This window comes from Rhea americana, unplaced genomic scaffold (assembly GCF_003343005.1).
Source record: "Rhea americana isolate MKP2758 unplaced genomic scaffold, rheAme1 scaffold_43, whole genome shotgun sequence".
Lineage (NCBI taxonomy): Eukaryota > Metazoa > Chordata > Aves > Rheiformes > Rheidae > Rhea > Rhea americana.
In genome coordinates, this window is record NW_028186568.1 from 2,718,447 (window position 1) to 2,737,544 (window position 19,098).

Below are 19,098 nucleotides of genomic sequence, written 5' to 3' on the forward strand. Positions count from 1 at the left end.
GCAGGCGGGGCCCGGCGGCGCCGCGCTGCGCCCCAACGGGCAGACCAAGTCGCTGGTGCCGCAGCGGCTGGCGCTGGAGTACATCGTGCCCTGCATGAACAAGCACGGCATCTGCGTGGTGGACGACTTCCTCGGCAAGGAGCTGGGCGGGCTCGTCGCGCAGGAGGTGCGCGCCCTCCACCACACCGGCCGCTTCACCGACGGGCAGCTCGTCAGCCAGAAGAGCGACTCCTCCAAGGACATCCGCGGCGACAAGATCACCTGGGTGGAGGGCAAGGAGCCCGGCTGCCAGACCATCCGGCTCCTCATGAACAGCATGGACGATCTCATCCGCCACTGCAACGGCAAGCTGGGCAACTACAAGATCAACGGCAGGACGAAAGTGAGTGCCACAGCCCCGCGGCCCCCCTCCCCGCCCGCTCCGCTCCCGCGGGGCCCGTCCCGCCGGCCCACGGGTGTCCCCCACCGCCCCGCGTGTCCCTCTCCCGCACGCGTGCGCCTCGTCGGGGCGTTGTGCTTGGCCAGAGCCCCCTGCTCCGGGGGGGCAGCTCGGGGCGGGAAGCCCTTCGCCCTTAGGTCCTTCGTTTGGCCGGGAGCGCGGCCTGCARGCCTGTGCTGCAGGCGGCGGGGAGGCGGGTGCTGCCTTAGTCTCCCGAGGGGGCGGCGGTAACCCGCTCCGCGGCCCCCGTSGGGGCGTGCGGCGGCGGCGCGTGCTGCTCGGTGAAGGCGCCGCGCTCCCGCACGCCGCCTCCGTGCGTGCCGTGGCCCGGCCAGCGCCGAGCGGTGCGGGAGGTGCCGGGGGAGCGCGCGGTGCGCCCGCGCGTGGGTCTGCTGCGCTCGGGCAAAGCGGCGCCCCGAAGGCCCGCCGCGAGGTGCCGGGCTCGAAGCGCACCGGCTGCGCCCGGCGTAAACGAGCTGCGTCGCTGGGTGAGTAGCACCGTGATGACACTTCAGATAAGTCACTTGCTGATGGGCAGTGGAGTCCTTTTCTGTTTTACAGTGTGCAGCAGAACAAGATCAGTGAGGAGCAGTGTAGTTGTTGGGAGAGACATTTTTTTGGTTATCATTCAGTCTTCTCCTTTCTATAGAAGACTTATTTTTCTCTTTAGCTGCATTTTGGCATCAAAGGACTGAGTTAAAATTTCCCGTTGTATCAGCCTAATCTGCAATTCTCTTCAAGTCCTTGAAATAAAACTTGCACCCTTAGTAAAGGACTAGTAATGAATATTCATTAGTATCTTTTCACATTTAAAAAGGCAAGGGGGGAGGAAAGCCCCTTCACAATTTGCTGCTTCTATTAAAATATAAGGAAGCTAGTGAATTACTGAGAACCATCCCAACGTGTAGTTGTACTATCTGTCACAGATAGACTGTTGTTGCTGCAGCTGCAGAATCTCAGCTGGTAGGAAGCTGTGAGAAGGAGGAGGGGAGAAACTGGAAGGCAAAAAAAAACAGCCTTGGATTTGTTCCGGGCACAGTAAATTTGAACTCCTGTGATGAAGAAAAGTGGGCGAGATTTTTTTTTTTTTTTTTGAACTGTTGTTTTTGTGTACCTGTAGCTGAATGAATACCATGTCAAAAGTTTAGGTGGAATATAGTCTGGATCTCTCCTGTATCCCTGTTAGCTTGGATTCTTCTAAGCCAATTTATCTTTCAAACAGATTTAACAAACTTGCACTCTAAAAATATCTGTGGCTTTGCTGGTTTTCAATTTTATGCGGTAAAAGGGAACRCTGCTTCTGATTTGATGCGTGGTGGTGCACTTCTGTCAGTAATACACACCGAGGCTTTAGAAAAGAACTTTTGGAATTATAACTGTGATTTCTTGCGTATTGTTATCTTGCAAGTAGTAACTATTACTTCGCTAATTTTGAAAAAGTGTGTGTGGATAGAGGAGAATCCCTTTGTACAACTAGTTGCATGTTTTTGTAGAGTGACAGTAAAGTGATGAAGGCTGTCGAGCCCTCATAGGTTTCAGCTGCTGCTGAAATACACRGGTATTTCAGGTATCGGAATAGGTGCACTCCTTTATTCCTCTGTGGTACAGAAATGCATTGCCTTCTGTCTTCTCATTGTCTCCTTGCTCATCTCCAAGCAGAAGTCAATGCTGGAAGTATTGCAGTAGAGCTCAGTTTTTTAAACAGGTTCTGCAAGAGCAGAATGAAAGCTATCAGTAACTTTCACTAGCTCRCCAGTTGAATAAAGTGAGTCAAATAAAGAACAACAATTGGTGAGAAGAGTAATGACTTTCACCTTCTCTCTCCTTTTATATCTGTCAAGAATTGTATGTTTTCTTCTGCCATTAGCATCACAGTAAATATCATCCAGAGGCTGTGGCTGGGGAAGCAGTCCAGCAGCAGATGCTTTTTACACAGGTCTCTTCCAAGCTCCTAGCAGTTTGGCAGGAGAAGATGTAAAATGTACATGGAGGCATCTCTTGGTTATCTGAAGTCATTTCTTCTTCACTTCTTGTGCCTGCTTTGGTGGAGGCTACTTGATTCACTTAATTGGTCAAATGCAGTCCTTTTCCAGATCTTTATGGGTACTGTRGCTCTGCAAGTCACAGCAAAAACTTTTTACTTTAAAAAGGAGCAGTCTGTGTGTAAATACCTGTTCTTTCTTACAGGCTTCATTCCAAGTAACAGAACAGAAATCTATGAAAACGCAGCTCTCATTTTCACCTGACAAACTAAGCTCTTACCAAATAATTTTACTCCTCCTGTATGTTTATGTTGCAGTATTGTGGTCTGCAGAGTTTGTATGTGGAAGACTTAACACCTTCAGTAGAGTAATACACTGAATAAACCAATTTACAGCATCACTGATGGGATTTGTAATTCCCAACCATTTGAACCAACAAAACAATTCCAGCCCTTGGGGATCCCCCGGCCCTTTCTGTAAGACTACCAGTATTAGTCACACAAGATAATGGGTTATCATCTGTATCAAACTGTATCAAATATCCGCAGTTTGGCRTGCTACCTTGTGTAGAAGGTAACCTGTTAAAAATGGGTTGCATGCAATGAGGGTACATAGTTRTGCTGGTGAGATATGGGGCAGTGCAGTCTAGGAATATATGCATTCTCACAAAGACATTTACTGAGAAATCAAATGCTTATATTTTAAGGAGCAGTGCTGTAGCCTTTAGGGGGAGGAGGTGATTTTGTATTAACAGTTCTAAAGGATTCTTTTAGGTATAATTTTTATTTTCCACTAGATTTGTGAGGACTTAATATAGAAAGAGGGTAGGAATTAAAGCACACATTGAGGTGGATTTATTTATGATTCATTCCCTCTAATAGGATATACTTGTTTACAGAGCTTGAACTAGATCTCATAAAGGTTAAAGATTCAATAAAAGCTCCTGTGAGTTCTATGACAAAATGCCAACCCTTGCACAACATCCAAAAACAAAGCCAGTTTTCTAAGAACACACTGCAGCAAACCCAACAAAAATATTTTAAAAACTTCACTGTAATCAGACTGTGAGTGGTTTGGGTTTCTTGTTTGTTTTACGTGTTTTACWTCTTAAAATCTCTGCTAGTGTCTAGACTGACTGGGATACCTAAAATTGATCTTTGTAACCTGATGCGACTTTGTTTAGGCCTCCTCATCATCAGATTACTCTCCAGGTCGACAAGTATCTATATAGCAATGGGTATAAACTAGCCAACCACCTTTTATGTGAGCATACAGCAGTACTGTAGCCGGTACAGCACAACGGCTGGCTATTTACTCACCTTAAAAGTCTTGACTTACTACATTCCTTGCTTTTGTTCTGTTAGTCTGTCTCTTTCCAGACTGTGCTTCCTTTTTTGCTAGCAGAACACGGCACGGCACGTACTTGTATACGTGAGCTCCAGTGTCCTTCTTCTACTTCCTGTTATTTTCTAGATTTTTCTTCTTCCTTCTCCTCCTAAAATGTTAATTCTCTCTTTCCTTTCTCTTATCTGTTCCCRCATTTGTACATGCAAATATCTCTGTTTCCTGCCTGCCCTTTCTCAGATGGCTAGCAGAGGTATAAATCTGCTTATCAAAGTTGGGGAATTAAATGTTCCAGAAKCTCATCCAGGTGAAAAGGTCTTTTTTCCCCTCCTTCCCTACTCAGATGCTGGGAGGGGAGGGGGGCAACACTGTGATCTTTTTGTTGTTGTTGTTTTTGCTAGATTTTTCTTTCCTCTATTGTGGACTGCTGTTCATCTAAAACTTCAAGTGCTTCATAAATAGGAAGCTTGCATTCTTTACTAGTATTGTGATAACATTGGGAGACCTCAGTCGTGAACCAMGTTTCCCTATTAATCACAATGTAAACCAGGCTGTTCCTGCTTCCAGCCTCCCGTCTCCTAACCCTATCCCAGGCTTTTAATTGATTGGAGATTGACTAGAGAGTTCCTATTACATTTCTGTAGTTTTTGTTTCATTCCCACTCCTTTGCATGTTTTACATAAAGAGCTACAACTCTCACTGTTCAATTTTAGCGCTTTCCTGTCTCAGCAGTATGCCAGTGACAGTCACTGCTGTTCAGCCACCAGAAGCTCAAGTTGCTTTATAGGCTGTGTGTTGTACAAACCTGGTCTTGTGTTCTTTCTTGAAATTGTTGAATTACTTAATTGTGCATCTCTCATTTTTTCTCCCACCTCAATGTAGAGATGTTGACTGATTCTGAATACTTCCACTGCTGCTTATCGTTTCCTGAGTACCAGTCGATTTTCAATATCATGCTGCTGCATAGCAGAGTGTCCAGGAGTCTTCTRAAGACCTAGCGTGCTCTGGATGCAGACCAGCCTGACTGTGTCATATTAAACTAGGTTCTTTCACAGTTAGCAATATTCCTTTAGAAAATACTCTTCTAACAGTGAGTAAATTTCTCGTACCCTGCTGTCAGCTTTTCTAGAAGCTGGAAAGAAGAATTTTTCTGCTCTAGCCATTTACTTGTATAGCACCTGTCATATAAATATGTTGGATTAATGTTACCAAGGAAAGACAAACATAACTAACAAGCAGCAATCAGCTGATACAAGTGAAGCTGTCAACAGCTAATGTGGCACCAAAACAGCTGCACAGAGAACATGAGAAGAGAATACAGAAGTCTGAGTTTTACAGATATCTTTTGTGCACAGGAAACCTGAGTGAGATTTCTAAATATTCTTTCCACTARATTTTATTCTGCGGAGTGTAATAATGAGTATGTGTGCAATAATAAGACAACAGATGAAAGTAAAAGGTAGCAAATGACTGACTTGAGTGAATGRCAACAACCAAGTAGGTATTGAAAGGCAATGATGCAGGTGGAGTGTTGGTAGAGGGAAAGTGAGCACAGAGGCTCGTAATGGTTCACAGTGGCTGACTGTGTTGGGTTTGAATTTGCCATTGATTTGTGGGAAAGAGTGACTGGGTCTTTCTCAATCTGTATTTACTTTTGAATTGCTTGAATTTGATTGAATGTTACAGATGCCTGTGCTTATTGATTCCTTTCCTAATGGTGGTGGTTCTGGTGAAGATGGTATTTTGGTGTAGATGAATGTGTGGTTTAGTGATTCACGGATACTCAGTCCACGTTTTTTTTTTTGGGGGGTTRTTATTATTATTATTATTTCTTTAATTATTAAATCTTTTTCATGTTGAGGTCGAGCTCTGAGATTTGGTGAGTATAGTTTCATTCATTTTTCCTCATGTACAAGGGCCTTGGGTCCCCAGCAGAGCAGATGATCAGAAGCCTGTCTGTTGTTCTTGAATGTAAGTGATCTTTTGATTGAGAAGCACAAAGTCTGGGAAGGATACTTGTTTAGGGTCACTGAAAACTAAAACTTGGATTTTTCTTGGAGGTTCTGGTGAGTTCTCACACTAAAAGTATTACAAAAATATAGCTTCTGAGAGGCAGCTGTGTTAGTGGGATCATTCAGAAGACCTCAGTTATAGTCCGTGTTAACTGATGACAACACAGACACCAATTTCAAGATCATTTATATCAGTTGTATCAGTTTTACTGAGGATCGGATTGACCTCCAGGAATAGGTGTGTATGTGAGTGCACTTGTCATACATGTATACTATAAGGGGTTGTAATCCTGAATTGATTTCATACTTTGACTTAAAAAAACCCGAAGAGGACTTTGACAACAACAAAAAGCCCTCTRCATATCGTAGTGGATTGTAGCTTTGGGGTGTGGTGTGACTATAGTGTGTCTGAATTTCGGGAGGACTATCTGTGACTGCTGTTAACTTTTCCATATCCTTGTGTTGTAAGCTGTAGTTTCGTGAGCACTTCAGGCTGGCACTGCCAAAGAAGGAGTCACTCTTTGCCAGCGTAAGTATTTACATGGCCATCTTGTGAACTGGACTGGGGAACTGATCCATCTGAAAAATAAACTGGCAGAAGAAGTGCTCCTGGTTCTCTGTTGGGTGTTTGTGCTGGCGCAGGGGACTGGCAGATGGTGAGACTTTCTTTCAGCAGCAGCACAAGTTTATGCCAGCTTAAAGTGTTTGCCAAACTACAGCCTTAATTTAACACTTAAGGACTGCTTATCCCAAAACTTACCTGTGAAAATTTGAGTACAGTTTAAGAAATCTTTGCTTGTTATTTAATCTTTTTTCCTTCTTAAACTTTCTTTTCTCTGCTGATCCGTGTTTAGCGTGAGACTTGATTTTYGCCATCAAAAATGTATTTTTCTGTCCTCCAAAGTTCTTCCTTGTGACTGTTTTCTGTGAAAGTTGTCCTGGTCTACCCACATGTAGCATGCTTGCTTCCAAACAAAAAATGACCTTTTTTTTTTTCCTCACATCTCTGCCCCAGCAAAAATAACCCTCCAAACCCTCAAAGCAGACAAGCTGGATTTCTTATGCTTAATGCTGAGCCCTATCAGTTAGTCTAGAGTTTCCACCAGTACCAAAAAGATTCTTTGTTCCTCTGTTTCGAGATAGAGCTGGCTTGGCGGCCTTCCGCGAGCGGTGTTGTGCTGCAGTTTGTTTCAGCGYGTTGCTGACTGCTGCTGGAAAGGCCGGTCCCGGCTCAGCCGCGGCCCCTTGCGCCGGGTCCAGCTCGCTGCTTCCGCTTCAGAGGCTCGCTCTGAAGTGCACGCTTTCTGTACTATTTCATTTTCTTGTCCTGTTTCCTCTCTATTCCCTGGTGCATTGGGATAGCTCTGTGAAGCTGGTTTTCTCTAGCTTGCTTTTCTTCCAGTCATTTTTGACTGTGCAACTGCATTTAATTTTTGAGTTGTTGCTGTTTCAGAGAAACTTTTTGTCKTGTGGTTCATGCACGTCAGTGATTTCAGTATGCTGTGGGTTGTTAATCTCATTATTTCCTGTCGGTGGTATCAGTGTTTTCTGACAGCGCCGTTGACGTGCTGTGCTGTCTGTCCTGGGCACAATGGGCTCGATTCAGAGCTGCCCACAGATCGAGCRGGAGACTCCTCGTCCTAGCTTTACAGCTTGAGAAGAAGAGCTGTCTTCCCTTGTCTGTGGCCTCCTAGACAGAAATTCTTTGAAAACGATGTCCTGCCAAGTCACAGGACTGTCTGAACAGCGCTTCTCCTCTCATTGCTAGGTTAGTTGTGTCAGGAATCTCGGTGGGGTGTTTGAGATACTTTCTCTCCTTCTACATCACATGTAACTTCTAAATAGTTTGCCAACCGTTTCCTGCTAAGAAATCCATAACATACTATTCTCTTTATGAATACAGGCAAATATCACGACTTACTAAAAAGTCTTGATGTTCAGACTACGTCCTGGTTAATCTGGACAGCTTTTGGCTTCATATGGGCTAGATTGCCATTGACCTTTTGCAAATGTTGTCTTTCTAGCTGCTACCATATTGCCCTTTACTGAGTGYTAGTATGTCCAACTTTGTAGCTTAACTGAATGCTTTCTGCTTAACAGAAAGGAAGGATGTTTTATAAAGGGAAACAAGTACTCTGTAGAGCAAATAGTTTCTTTATGCCTATCCAAAAACTAAGCCAATGGATTTCTTTAGACTTCTCAGAGAGCTCTTGTACTAACTCAGATTTTTTGTTTTCAATTCAAAATAGTTCATTTTTGACTTCTATGAGTGGATTGGTTAGTTAATCCTTAAATGTGATGCTCCTGGGGCTTCCTGTTTTTTGCACTTAGTATTTTGTTATTGTATCATAAGTGAGTGGCTCACTGCTTCCAAGGACTTCACAAATGTTTTTTGGAGATAACTTTAATCCAAAGATGTCAATCTAAGATTGTCGATCACTGGCATGAGTTTTCATAACTGTGCTGATGGAATAATATAGTAAAAATAGTATTTTCAGTGAACAGGATGGTAAAGTTACTTGGCTTTCCAGCTACCGCTAAATGGAGTAATCATTATTTATGATACCTTTAGTGTCTTTCGGTTTGTGACTTACTTCTTACATGTTCAAAAGGAGAGCTAATACTCGTCTTTGTGGATATTTGAAAATATTCTATGGTGCTCATTAAGTCCTGCTAAACTACCTTCCAGTTTCTGAGGGTTACTGGTTAATGATAGCTGATGGAGCATATTTTCAGTGCTGGCTTGTGCCAGAATTAGTTGGTAAGTTGCAGTCACAAGCCTCGGGTTGAAAGCTAATTCACTCGCTGTTCCAGGACAGTGTCTGTCAAAAATAGAGCAATGCTTTTATGCACGTAACAGCTACTTACAGTTGAAGACTTACTTGCTCTTTGGTATTTAACTTAAAATTACTCAGGTGTATTTTTGTTAGCAAGTAATGTTATAAATAGGAATTGTGTAGAAAGTGTGTGTCTGTATGTCTCTATGGGCGTTGTGTGTGAATGTAGGGCAGTTATGAAGGTCCTACTTTCATGGTTATGCTTAACGGGGGCCTAACAAAAAAGACTGTTTTGCACCTGCGGATTAATATGCATTTATTTAGGGTCTAGTCAATTTGGAGCACACAGTTTGACCCTAAAGACTTTCTGGTTTCTACAAATGGCTTGAATTTTGAGGAAATTTTGTATGGCCCTGGTAGGCTGTCTGTGAGAGTAGGGTGTGCAACTGCCTTGCCTCGTTTCAGCAACGATGGACGTTATACTGAAAAAGGATATGAAGTGAATGCAGTGAGTGATTTCAGGGAGCTGTTCTGTTTTGCTCGTAACAGTGTAGAGGAATCGGTGAGTTAMGCATCAAATCACTGTGTAAGAAGTTCATTAAAATGCAGTAAACTAGCTGAAAGCCTGAGGGGCTTTTGTGCGTTTGCTTGACGTTTATAACAGTATTTTAAACTTATTTAGAGGAGGAGCTTGCACTGTCGATTCATTCCACTTAGTTCTGTTTGTAGCTCAAAATTCTTGGTGAAGCAGCAGAGGATGGAGGCTTCTCTCCTGGGCATACATTTCCTGGGACATGTTGACTTTCTGATGAGTCAGGGTCTATTATCTTCATGCTTACATAGTTCATAAAGCTGCAGATAACATAGCTAGATCAGCCTTGAAGTTACTAGTTTAATTTAACTGTAAATTTTCAGTAATAGAATAAGCTGACTGATGTGACAGTGCAGAATTTAAACTGCTGTAGATCAGAATCTTGGTGCAAACTCATTTTGGGTCAGAAATTCTCACATACTGAAGTTCTTCTGTAACACTGCACTCTGAAAAAGCCCAGGGATGGAGCATGTGAAAGTGGGCTGTTTTTTTTTTTTTCTTTTTCCTCCCCAAAGCAGTTTACGGTTGGTTAATAAAATATTTTTTTCTTCTTGCTGCTCAGTGTCCTGTTCAAACATCTGTTCGGCTAACGTCCACCGTGGAAGTCGGGCCCCGCAAGCAGCTCCTGCTGCGTAGGAACAGCATCAGGCCCTTCTCGTTCCAGTTTGCTGTTCCGTTGTTGTTAAAGCAGCTGGCACGCAGCCTCGCCGCTGTGAGAAAGGAAACTGGGGGCGGTTGATAAGGGCATCTTGAACTTACTCAGTTTCAGCCGGCATATTATCCGATGCCCAGTGAAATCGATGCTGGCATCGATCTCTGTGGCCTTACTTCTGTGTGGCCCAATGTTATTTTTTGTCTTCTGTAGCCTGTAGGTGATAAAATGTCAGCCGGTCAGAAGCACTCTTCTTTGTCAAAGCAGATTTACTTTTTCAAGTCATACAAGGGAACGCTGTGCAGGCTTGGGAGCGTTAAGCCTGGAGGGGGGATCTGATTGATGCGTATGAATACCTGACAGAGGGAGTGAAATAGGACGGTGAGGGAGAGAGCACTCTTCTCGGTGGTGCCCAGTGACAGGACGAGAAGCAATGGACACAGAACCAAAACACAGCAAATTCACCTGAATGTAAGAAAAAGTTTTTTACAGTGAGGGTGGACAGACACTGGAACAGATTGCCCAGAGAGGTTGTGGAGTCTCCATGAACCCCATGGGGCACAGTTGTGGGCAACCTGCTGTTGCTGACCCTGCCTGAGCAGGGGGCTGGACCAGAGGATCTCCAGAGGTGCCTTCCTACCTCAGCCGTTCTGTGGTTTTGTGAAAAGCAAATACTGCCACTTGGAGTGACGGAGACTTAAAATGAGTCAATTTTTGAAGTTAATGGGAATGTTTTCTTTTTTTCCCAGCAGTGCCATGGTCAGTAACTCCTACTTACTCCACCTCTGCTAGATTGAGCTGAGGAGAACTCTGTCTTCCTACTAGCAGTCATTTGCTTCTTAAAGGAACATTGTTGTTGGATAAATAATTAACACATCAGTTTAAAATATTGCTGACTTGGATCTCTGTTTAGTTACGTAGGTCATCACTTGTACTATAGTCTGTGCTGCCACCTCTTCACTGTTTTCTCCCAAGTTACCTGTTTTACAGTTAATCTGTGTATATGTGCCCATTTTGCAGTCCTAGGATAGCGTCTGATTTAAAGTATGTGTACGTTCCACAAGACTGATTTAACTAAATGTTTAAGGACGTTAAAATCCATTTTTTTTAATCTATGGGAGGGGCTCATACTGTCCATCTGAAAGTATTCTGATGCTTAGATATTCTTTTGAGACCTTTTCTGTAGTGAGAGCACATGCTGCACCAGGCATAGGCATACTTTTTCAGCTCGCGAGCCAGAAAAATGAAATGTGCTGTTTCAAAACCACAAGCTATCAAGAAGTACTTTATTGTAATATTTCTCATATTTTTGTTTCATGGTATGCARTAATCTTGTAAGAAGCATCTAAGCAGATTTATTTTCAGTATATTTTCGTTCTATGAAAGATTGCACCAGCTTAATATTGAGAGCAGTTACCCTTTCGCAGAAATATGAGGAAGACACCGGTGAGTCAGGCTTATATATTCTGTTAAGCTGTTATATAAATCAAAGAATTGTTGCTCTCAGATTACAATCCTCGCCCCCTTTTGGCTTCTAGCTATTTATTTTCTTTCCTCTGTATTCCCCATATAAACTTGTCAGCTCCTCTTGCTTGCTTTCCTCCTGCCTGGGCTCCCCTGCCGATCTTGGTGAGCAGTGGTGGAGCCTTTTATCTATTGACTCCACGGAGAAGGAGCAGAAGCTGAGAGGGGCAGGCATCCCTGCCAGTCAGCACTTGCTGGCCCTGTGATGGTTGCAGACGACCGGCGTTTCCTCCGTTATTTCTTTCCATCAGGTATTCAGCAGTAGCAGGCACCCTATCAATAGGCTATCCTCTGCAAGGACTGCGTTTGAAAGATAAGAGCTGCACGTGCCTCATGAGATGCCAGTTGACTATCCGTGCCCTATATCTACTCATAAATTGAAGCCAGATGGAGTTGTGCTCATTTAAAGTGACTTTCTGTATAAACTAGATGGTAGAGTGTGAATTGTAGGTCAAAGCTATGTATCTTAGAAGAATATCCAATCTTACTGTTAAAAAAAAAAAATCCAGTGAAACAAAGTGTAAGACAGCCATTATGGAATTGTTCAGATGACAATGATCCTTTCTGCTCAAGATTTGTATGGTTTCTGCAGTCTGAATAATCTAGTTTCAGGTTTTTGCAATTTGATGTTTTTTTTTCCTATGTGTTTGCCGGATCAGAATTCTCACTTATCAGACATCTCACCATCATATAGGTATTTATCATGTGTGATTATACCGCTTTGTGTATTTGTTGTAAGTAATAATCGATGTGTGTATATGAGGTTTTGGAATGTAAAATGATGCTCCTGTATGCCTTCCAGCTTCCAGCAATTCAGAAACTTTCTGAACCAGAGGTTGTATCTTGGCTACAGTTCTTAATAGCCAGGGATGAACATACGTGCTATTAATTTATGTAATCTTGTTTTAAAAGCTGTTTGTACTTTTGGCCTCTGCAGCATCCTGTTAAAATGGGTCCCGCAGTTTGATTAGGCAGAAAAAGAACTTCCTTTTATTTAAAACCTACTGCCTGATGATTTCACTACCTTCTAAATTTTGGATTGTGAAAATTCTTTTCCCGTAGTTTCACCTTTCATGACTTTAAAAATCTGTCATTTTCTACCTTACGTTTTTCAGCTGRTGCCTTTTCTCTGCTAACCTAAGGAGTCCTAGTCTTGCTGGTCTTTGTTCAGATGGATACTGCCCCATGCTTCTGGTCATTGCTGTTGCTCTTGTGCTTTTTATTTTATTTATTTATTTCCCCCCTCTGATTTTGCCCCTTCAAGGTAAGGCAATCAGAAGTGCAGTACTAATATATACGTACATTATGAATTTGTATACTGGCATAATGGTGCATTTTGTCTATGTTGCCTCTCCTTGTCTAACAATCTCTGACACTATTTGCCTCTGCTGGTCTGCTGAGGTGCTATTCTAAGAGAACTGCCTCTATTTACTACAGAGTTCATTTGAAAGTGATGATAACCGGTTTAGAGTCCATCACTGTATGTTTATAAGGAGAATATATACATATTTTTTCCCAGGGGCAGTCCTTTGCACTTGCTGAATTTTGCCTACCTTTTTCTTGTCCAGGTACTTGGTATCATTTTACCCTTCTGTGCACTTTTCTGCAGTCGATGGTAGAATGGATTATGCAAAATATTTTTGTGTTACATGTAAGCACAGTCACTCTGCTGCTCACCCACTTTTGCCTGGACGTATATATAGTTATTTGAAAATTAGCAGTCCTGTGGGGATTCTTTCAGTAACTGTCACTTTTTATTAAAAGGAGGTTAGTTCCCTGTAACGAAATTGCTATTGCAATTTACTATTAGTTTGCTATTTTCTTTGTCTACTGCAGTGCTTGAGAATGCCTGGAGAGTAAGATCTTATCAAAAAAACAATGCTTAAAGTGCTCTATGCTTCAACATTTCTAATTTTTATATTAGAATTAGCATGTAGAATAAGTTTGTATTAAATCTCCATTATAGCTGGGAGAATATGACATGTAGTAGCTCCCTTAGACCTCCTAACACCTGGCACAGGCTCAAGAACAACACTGGAGTTCCTAGACTGGAGTCCTGACTTTGTCATTTTCCTTAGAGAAAATAGAAAACAGAAGTGGTTACTTACCATGAGCCAAAGGCTGCACTGAAATTATACTGTAAATTATATAGGAATTAGTAAAATAAATGTATACTTATTTTTATCCATAGCCCTATAGCTGTATMAAGAGCCTTGCAAATGTGAAAAACAAATCTCCTGCAGGAGAAGAAATGTGAATGAAAATGTTATCAACAAGCCTTATTTTCGATTTAATCTTCTCATGTAGAACATGAATATTGCGGAGGGGGTGTTTTTGGTGTTTACCTTCTACTGTCCCCGTTGCTTTTTCTATACATACGTCCTGCTACTTCAAAGTTGTACTCGTGAAAAGACAAAGCTAGTAACAAATGACTATTCACTATTGAGGCTTCAGGTTCTACAGTTCAACTAATAATAGCTCCATAGTAAAACTCCAGAGAAAAATTCCCTCTGAATGGGAGTGAATATTACAAAAATACTTCCCCCCCCCGCCCCAGTTTGGGTACAGCTTTCAGGAGGAAGTAATGGAATTCTCCAGGGACTCAGTGGGGAACAGACTTTGCCTGTGATAGGAAGATACAATCCTTCTGAGATTTTTTTTTTTTCCCTCTCTGACAAATCTCTTATACTTTTCTTCTTCCTTTTTTTTTTTTTTTTAATTATTCTTATTTTGTCAGGATGAGTTATCACTGTTTTGAAGCTCTCGACTGAGGCTGCCTCTACAGATGGAAGAAAATTCTTGTTTTCTGGAATAACCGTCAGCAGTCTTGCCAATAATTGCGTAGAATTGTTTGTATTAATTCTGGGAATAAAATACAATATGTTCCCTTTACTGGCAGTTTAGGGCTCTTGTGTGTGCCAACCTGGGCGAACCAGTTGCTATGCCTGAGCGCAGGGCCGCCGCTCAGCGGGACCTAGAGAGGGCTAACAGAAGTGCTGTGAAGCTCAGCAAGGACAAATGCAACGTCCTGCACCTGGGAAGGAGGAGCCCCGTGCAGCCGTGCTGCCTGGGCAGCACCTGGCTGGGGTTAGCTAGCGCTGGGAGTGGGGATCATCTGGTCCCGGTGTACAGGCTGCGCTCCCGGGAAGGCGGYCCCAGACGCCGCTGGCTGCCTCTGCCGCCGGGGCACGCTGCCGGCTCTTGTCACCCTGGCCTGAGCTGTTCTTGTATTCGGGGAACTTAGTTGTAAAATGTGTTCAGGTAACCAGTTAATACTATCATGTRTTCCTGCCTGTCAACTTGATGCCTATTTTGTTCATATAAATAAGTGATATAAAAACAGTGCCTACTTTAAGGAATTAATAATTAATTATAAGCTAAATTCTCRGCTCTAATAATTCCATGTTTTTATCCACTAGCAAAAACTAAAGTACTGAAAAACTAAGTRCTAGAAGTAATTACTTAAAATGATAAATAAATTGATTCTAGATACAACTAGTGGAATAATTTTGTGTGGAGTGCTGCAGTACCTACCATTGCATTACTTTTCATCCTAGTTAGCTTTTTGCAAGCTCTGTGTGAACTTTTTATCTGGGAGGCAAATCATGTGAGTAGCCTTCTGAATACAACAGATGGATAAGAGTACAGCAGTACTAGTACTGCTAGGTCTAGACTACTGTCTAGTAGTAGCTTCTTATTTTTAGTTGCAATTCAGTGTGCTAGTAGTAACCTCCTGTTTTGCAGCACAGTTGATTAAGGGACTGGAGGACACGGAAAGGAAAGCAATTATAGCTGAGGCCTTGCAGGGTGTCTCGGTTGTTAGCGCTTGCAACTTGATTTCATGGGGTTAGTAGCAGGGCAGTCACAATTAAAAACTGTGCTTTGTAACCTGCTCCTTTTCATTATCGAAGCGTGTGTTTGGCAAGTATCGAAGCATTCCATGAGTTTTTACCCGCTCCTCCTTTTCCACCCTTTTTTCCCCCCTCGGTCATTTTCTTGTTTAATTCCTCCCCCCCTCCCCAACTCGTTTTGTGTGTCTCATATCAAGYGAAGACTTGCAGTGGATGCAGAGTGAGCCCTGGGAGCTGTATTATCTTTATTCTAAAGATAAAAGGCCATCTACTATGAGTAAAACAAGTTAGTAAATCAGTTACCGTCCACAAGTAACTTCCTGAAATGTTKTCTCCTATTAAGAAATTATTATTCATTGATAGTGTAAAGTAATAAATCTGTATTTTAGAAGATCTGTTGCTTATTTTCAGTAATTATGTAGAAATTGCATTTTAAATTATGGTTTATRGCTGAAAAATAAACTGCATCCAACCCTGATATCTATCCTGATTGCCTCTTGGCTTGAATTGGTAGTTTGCTTCTTGTCTAGAGAAGTGTAATGTAGTGTTTTGTGTACTTGGTTATTGTTTCACTTGTTTATTAGTTTTTGTGGTACTCAGCATTATTTTTCTCCCTTTTGGTAATGCTTTCTTTTGGCAGTGCTGCTGCTACTGCTGGTATCTTTCTTCTGTCTTCCTTTTCCTTCATTGTACGTCAYCTTTTTGCTTTTTGTTCTTTCAGTAATTTCCACTGCTGTTGCTTAAGACAGCAGTGACGGGGAGTTCATATCCTTGAGTTGTTTCCGGATGCGTGCAAATAATGTTTCATCAGTTTTATTCTTAGGTATACTCTGGATTTTTTTTTTGGTCACATCTGTAAAGCTAGAAAGTGTATTTGAAAAATATAAACTTATGTTCCGCAATTCTTCCATATAGGTTGCATAAATCTGTCTTATGGCTCAGATCTCATGAGCTGACAAGACACTTCTGATCTGGGCTATTAGTGCTAATCCCTGTAATCTTTCTCCAGTGAGTACAGTGTACTGTAAAGCCTARTTGTCCTTCAGTTTACTAAAAATGTTATTGCTATTTGGATTTTTGGTGGCATATGTTAAAACCTCTCTGCCAAAGCAGTTTGGATGAGAGGATGGGTTGTGTCTCTCCTGTCTCCAAATCCATCGTTTCAGGATGGAGTCTGGATCAACGTGTTTCCCTTTTTTACCAAACTCAGTGTTTTTAGAAAGGTTTTAAGCATTGGTTACATGCTAACTCAGCCAGGGTTAGAACTTCTGGTTTTCTGCCTGAGAGCTTCTAGCACAGAGTCCTAGTTCTTGTGACTGTSTTGGGAGAGGACACACGTTTGGGTAGTAGGTTCCATTTCAGAGAGGTTTTTGTTCTTGTTCCCATCAGTGCGGATTTCTYTTTTCTGTTGTGTCATCACTTCACGTGCAGTTTCAGTTCTGCTCCCTTCTGATTTTTTAGAGGGGGAAATATGTAGTTTGAGATTAATACCCTGCTTGCAACTCTGGTATTTGTCCAGTCATGACCACAGCAATGGCGACTGATAGGAATCTTGACTGACAGAATAGTTGGTTTATACTAATAGTTATTTTATACTTTTTTTTTTAATCTATTTTTTATTCTTTTAGTGGTGGTTTGCACAAAAAGACTRATCTGTCTGGAAAAGCCTTCTTGCCTTCCAGGAAGGCTGAAAAATTTATTTTCATGAAGCTATAAAATATTCCTTTCATTATCAAAACAATGTTAAGGAGGAGAGTAGCTGATTTTTGTGACTGGATTGCCTATTTCCATAGCAATCAGTATAAAGGGACTTGGGGCACACCAGATGGGTTCTTCATAATCTGTTGATATTTGGTATTTTCCCCGAGCTTAAGTTTACTGTAGACTCAGCTGAATTTTTGGAAAAAGATGGAATTTTTTTTGTAGTGCCTAGGCCAGGRTGGGCAGTTTCCTCAAGTTTTCCTCGCTGCCTGCAGTCAGTGTTTGGTACACTCAGATCTCGCTCGTGTTCGCATGCCCACGTACTCCTAAAGCAAATAAATAACATTCCTGGGGCGGTCTTGCCCTGGAGTTGCATTGTGCCTCCGTTGCTTTCCCGTCACAACACATGTGACRTGAGCTCGGTGCCAGCCCAGCGAGCGAAAGCAGTGCAGGCGAGGAGCGGGGCGGGCAGGCTCGGCGCTGCCGGCTCGCGTGTGGCAAACGGGCGGGCTCGGCGTCGTTTTAGCCCCACGTTCGCAAAAGGCGAAGAAAAGCAAGTTGTCTGCCCCGGCGGCTCTGCCCCGCGTGGTTCTAGCAGCGTTTTGGTTTCTCGAGCGGAAATCCCTTCGATGTAGTTGAGGCCGAGTTCAGCACTGGAGAATGCTTCYTTCAGCTGAAGTACTGTATCTCAGTTTGAACGTTATATAAGAATGGTATTTTCTGATGTGGTTGTCAGCATTAAAACATACCCGCTGCATTTGTGATCAGCCTTTAATTAATTGGCCTTACCTGCTGTCTCCCGTGACTCTCCACCGGTACTGGTGGGAATTTAACGCAGAAGGAATACCAGCAGTATTGGTATAATGCCTGCGCGCGCTTGATCTGGATGCGCTCGGGTGATCTGGCTGAACCAAAAATCCAGGTACTGTGAGAGAGGCCCTGTTAAAATGTCAYGGTGCGATAGTAAAGGAAAGCTTGAGTAAAGGCAGCTTGTGTGTGGAAAAGCAGTACGGACAGAGTCAGCACTGCTTGGATTTAAATGGTAGGTGGTTTTGAAACATGCTGCTGRCTGCTTGKAGCTATTTGGCTATAAATTTCAATMAGACTTTTGTKCAAGGTTAATTACAGCGCTACTTTGTCTATTATCATTTTACTGCATAGGGTTTTTTTTTTTTTAATCTATAAGTAGTTTAAAGGAATGATCTGAACCCAAGTAGTAGGAGTAAATGATACATAGTGTACCATGTCAAGTTTGGAATACTGTGGGCATTGCTGGATACTGTGTCTCCTTACAAATATCCTTAAAAATTATTTTTAAAATAGCTTTATATCAACACACTGTTTATGCTGCCTATAGATTAAGACCTACATGTGGTAGCTGAGACCTCAACTTGTACATTTTAAAATGTGTTCATATAGATAGTATAAATCTAAGATAATTACTATACAAGTACCTTCCTAAGTGACTGGCTTTACTACTGAAAATACAATCCTATTTTCGCGCCCTTGCACAAGATTCATGCTTACATCAAGAAATCTTTCCTGTAAGCTATATTCCAGTTTTACAGTTATTTTGCRCCTTAAGGTTGGAGTACAGTGATATTTTTAAATAAGAAATGAATTTATTAAAATCAGTCATTTTTTAAAAAAAAAAGATATATCTCCTAGTAATTAGAAAAATTATTGTGTATGGTTTCTTATCTTTGACAGGGAAAACATTTTAATCTTCTCAGAATGTAACTTTGGGGAGGGGGAGAATACTGGTGATGCTGAGTATTCTTTAAATGGCAAATTTCACAGCCATACACTTTTCCAAATGTTATAGAGTCGTGGGTTGGGTTTTGTTTGTGTGTTGTTTTTTGTTTTTGTTAAGCCCCACCACACCTTCCTACCCCAACTGTAATCCTTAGGGTTTCCTTCCCCTTCTTAAGCCTTTCCTAAAGTTAAGTATAAAAGGTCTTCAGCTTTAAAGTTTGGGCTAATGTACATGCTTTTGCAACCTTTATTTGAAGGTAATCTRAGCTCAGTTTGTCCAGTAGGTCTCCAACCAAACAAATGCATTGATTATGTGTAATAATCTTAAAATAGGTAATCACTCTTTCYCCTGTGTGATCATTAGTGTGTTTGCTGATGCCTTGTGGTTGAAGATGCACGTTAGCTCTGACATTGCACTGTAAAAATATATTTTAACTGATGTAGTTGAGTGACAGTTAATGTTTTACTA

At 42.0% G+C, this 19,098-nt stretch overlaps 1 protein-coding gene across 1 annotated transcript in view; it reads left to right on the top strand.

The window, feature by feature from the left end:
- Window position 1: 1 nt before the first annotated feature.
- The window catches only part of EGLN1 (egl-9 family hypoxia inducible factor 1), a gene marked incomplete at its 5' end in the record, with an annotated part of 34,438 nt that continues 15,341 nt past the window's right edge, over window positions 2-19,098 (top strand). The window contains one exon of the mRNA XM_085315416.1: window positions 2-382. Coding sequence (XP_085171542.1) covers window positions 2-382 — 381 coding nt within the window. The remainder of the gene's footprint in view (window positions 383-19,098) is intronic.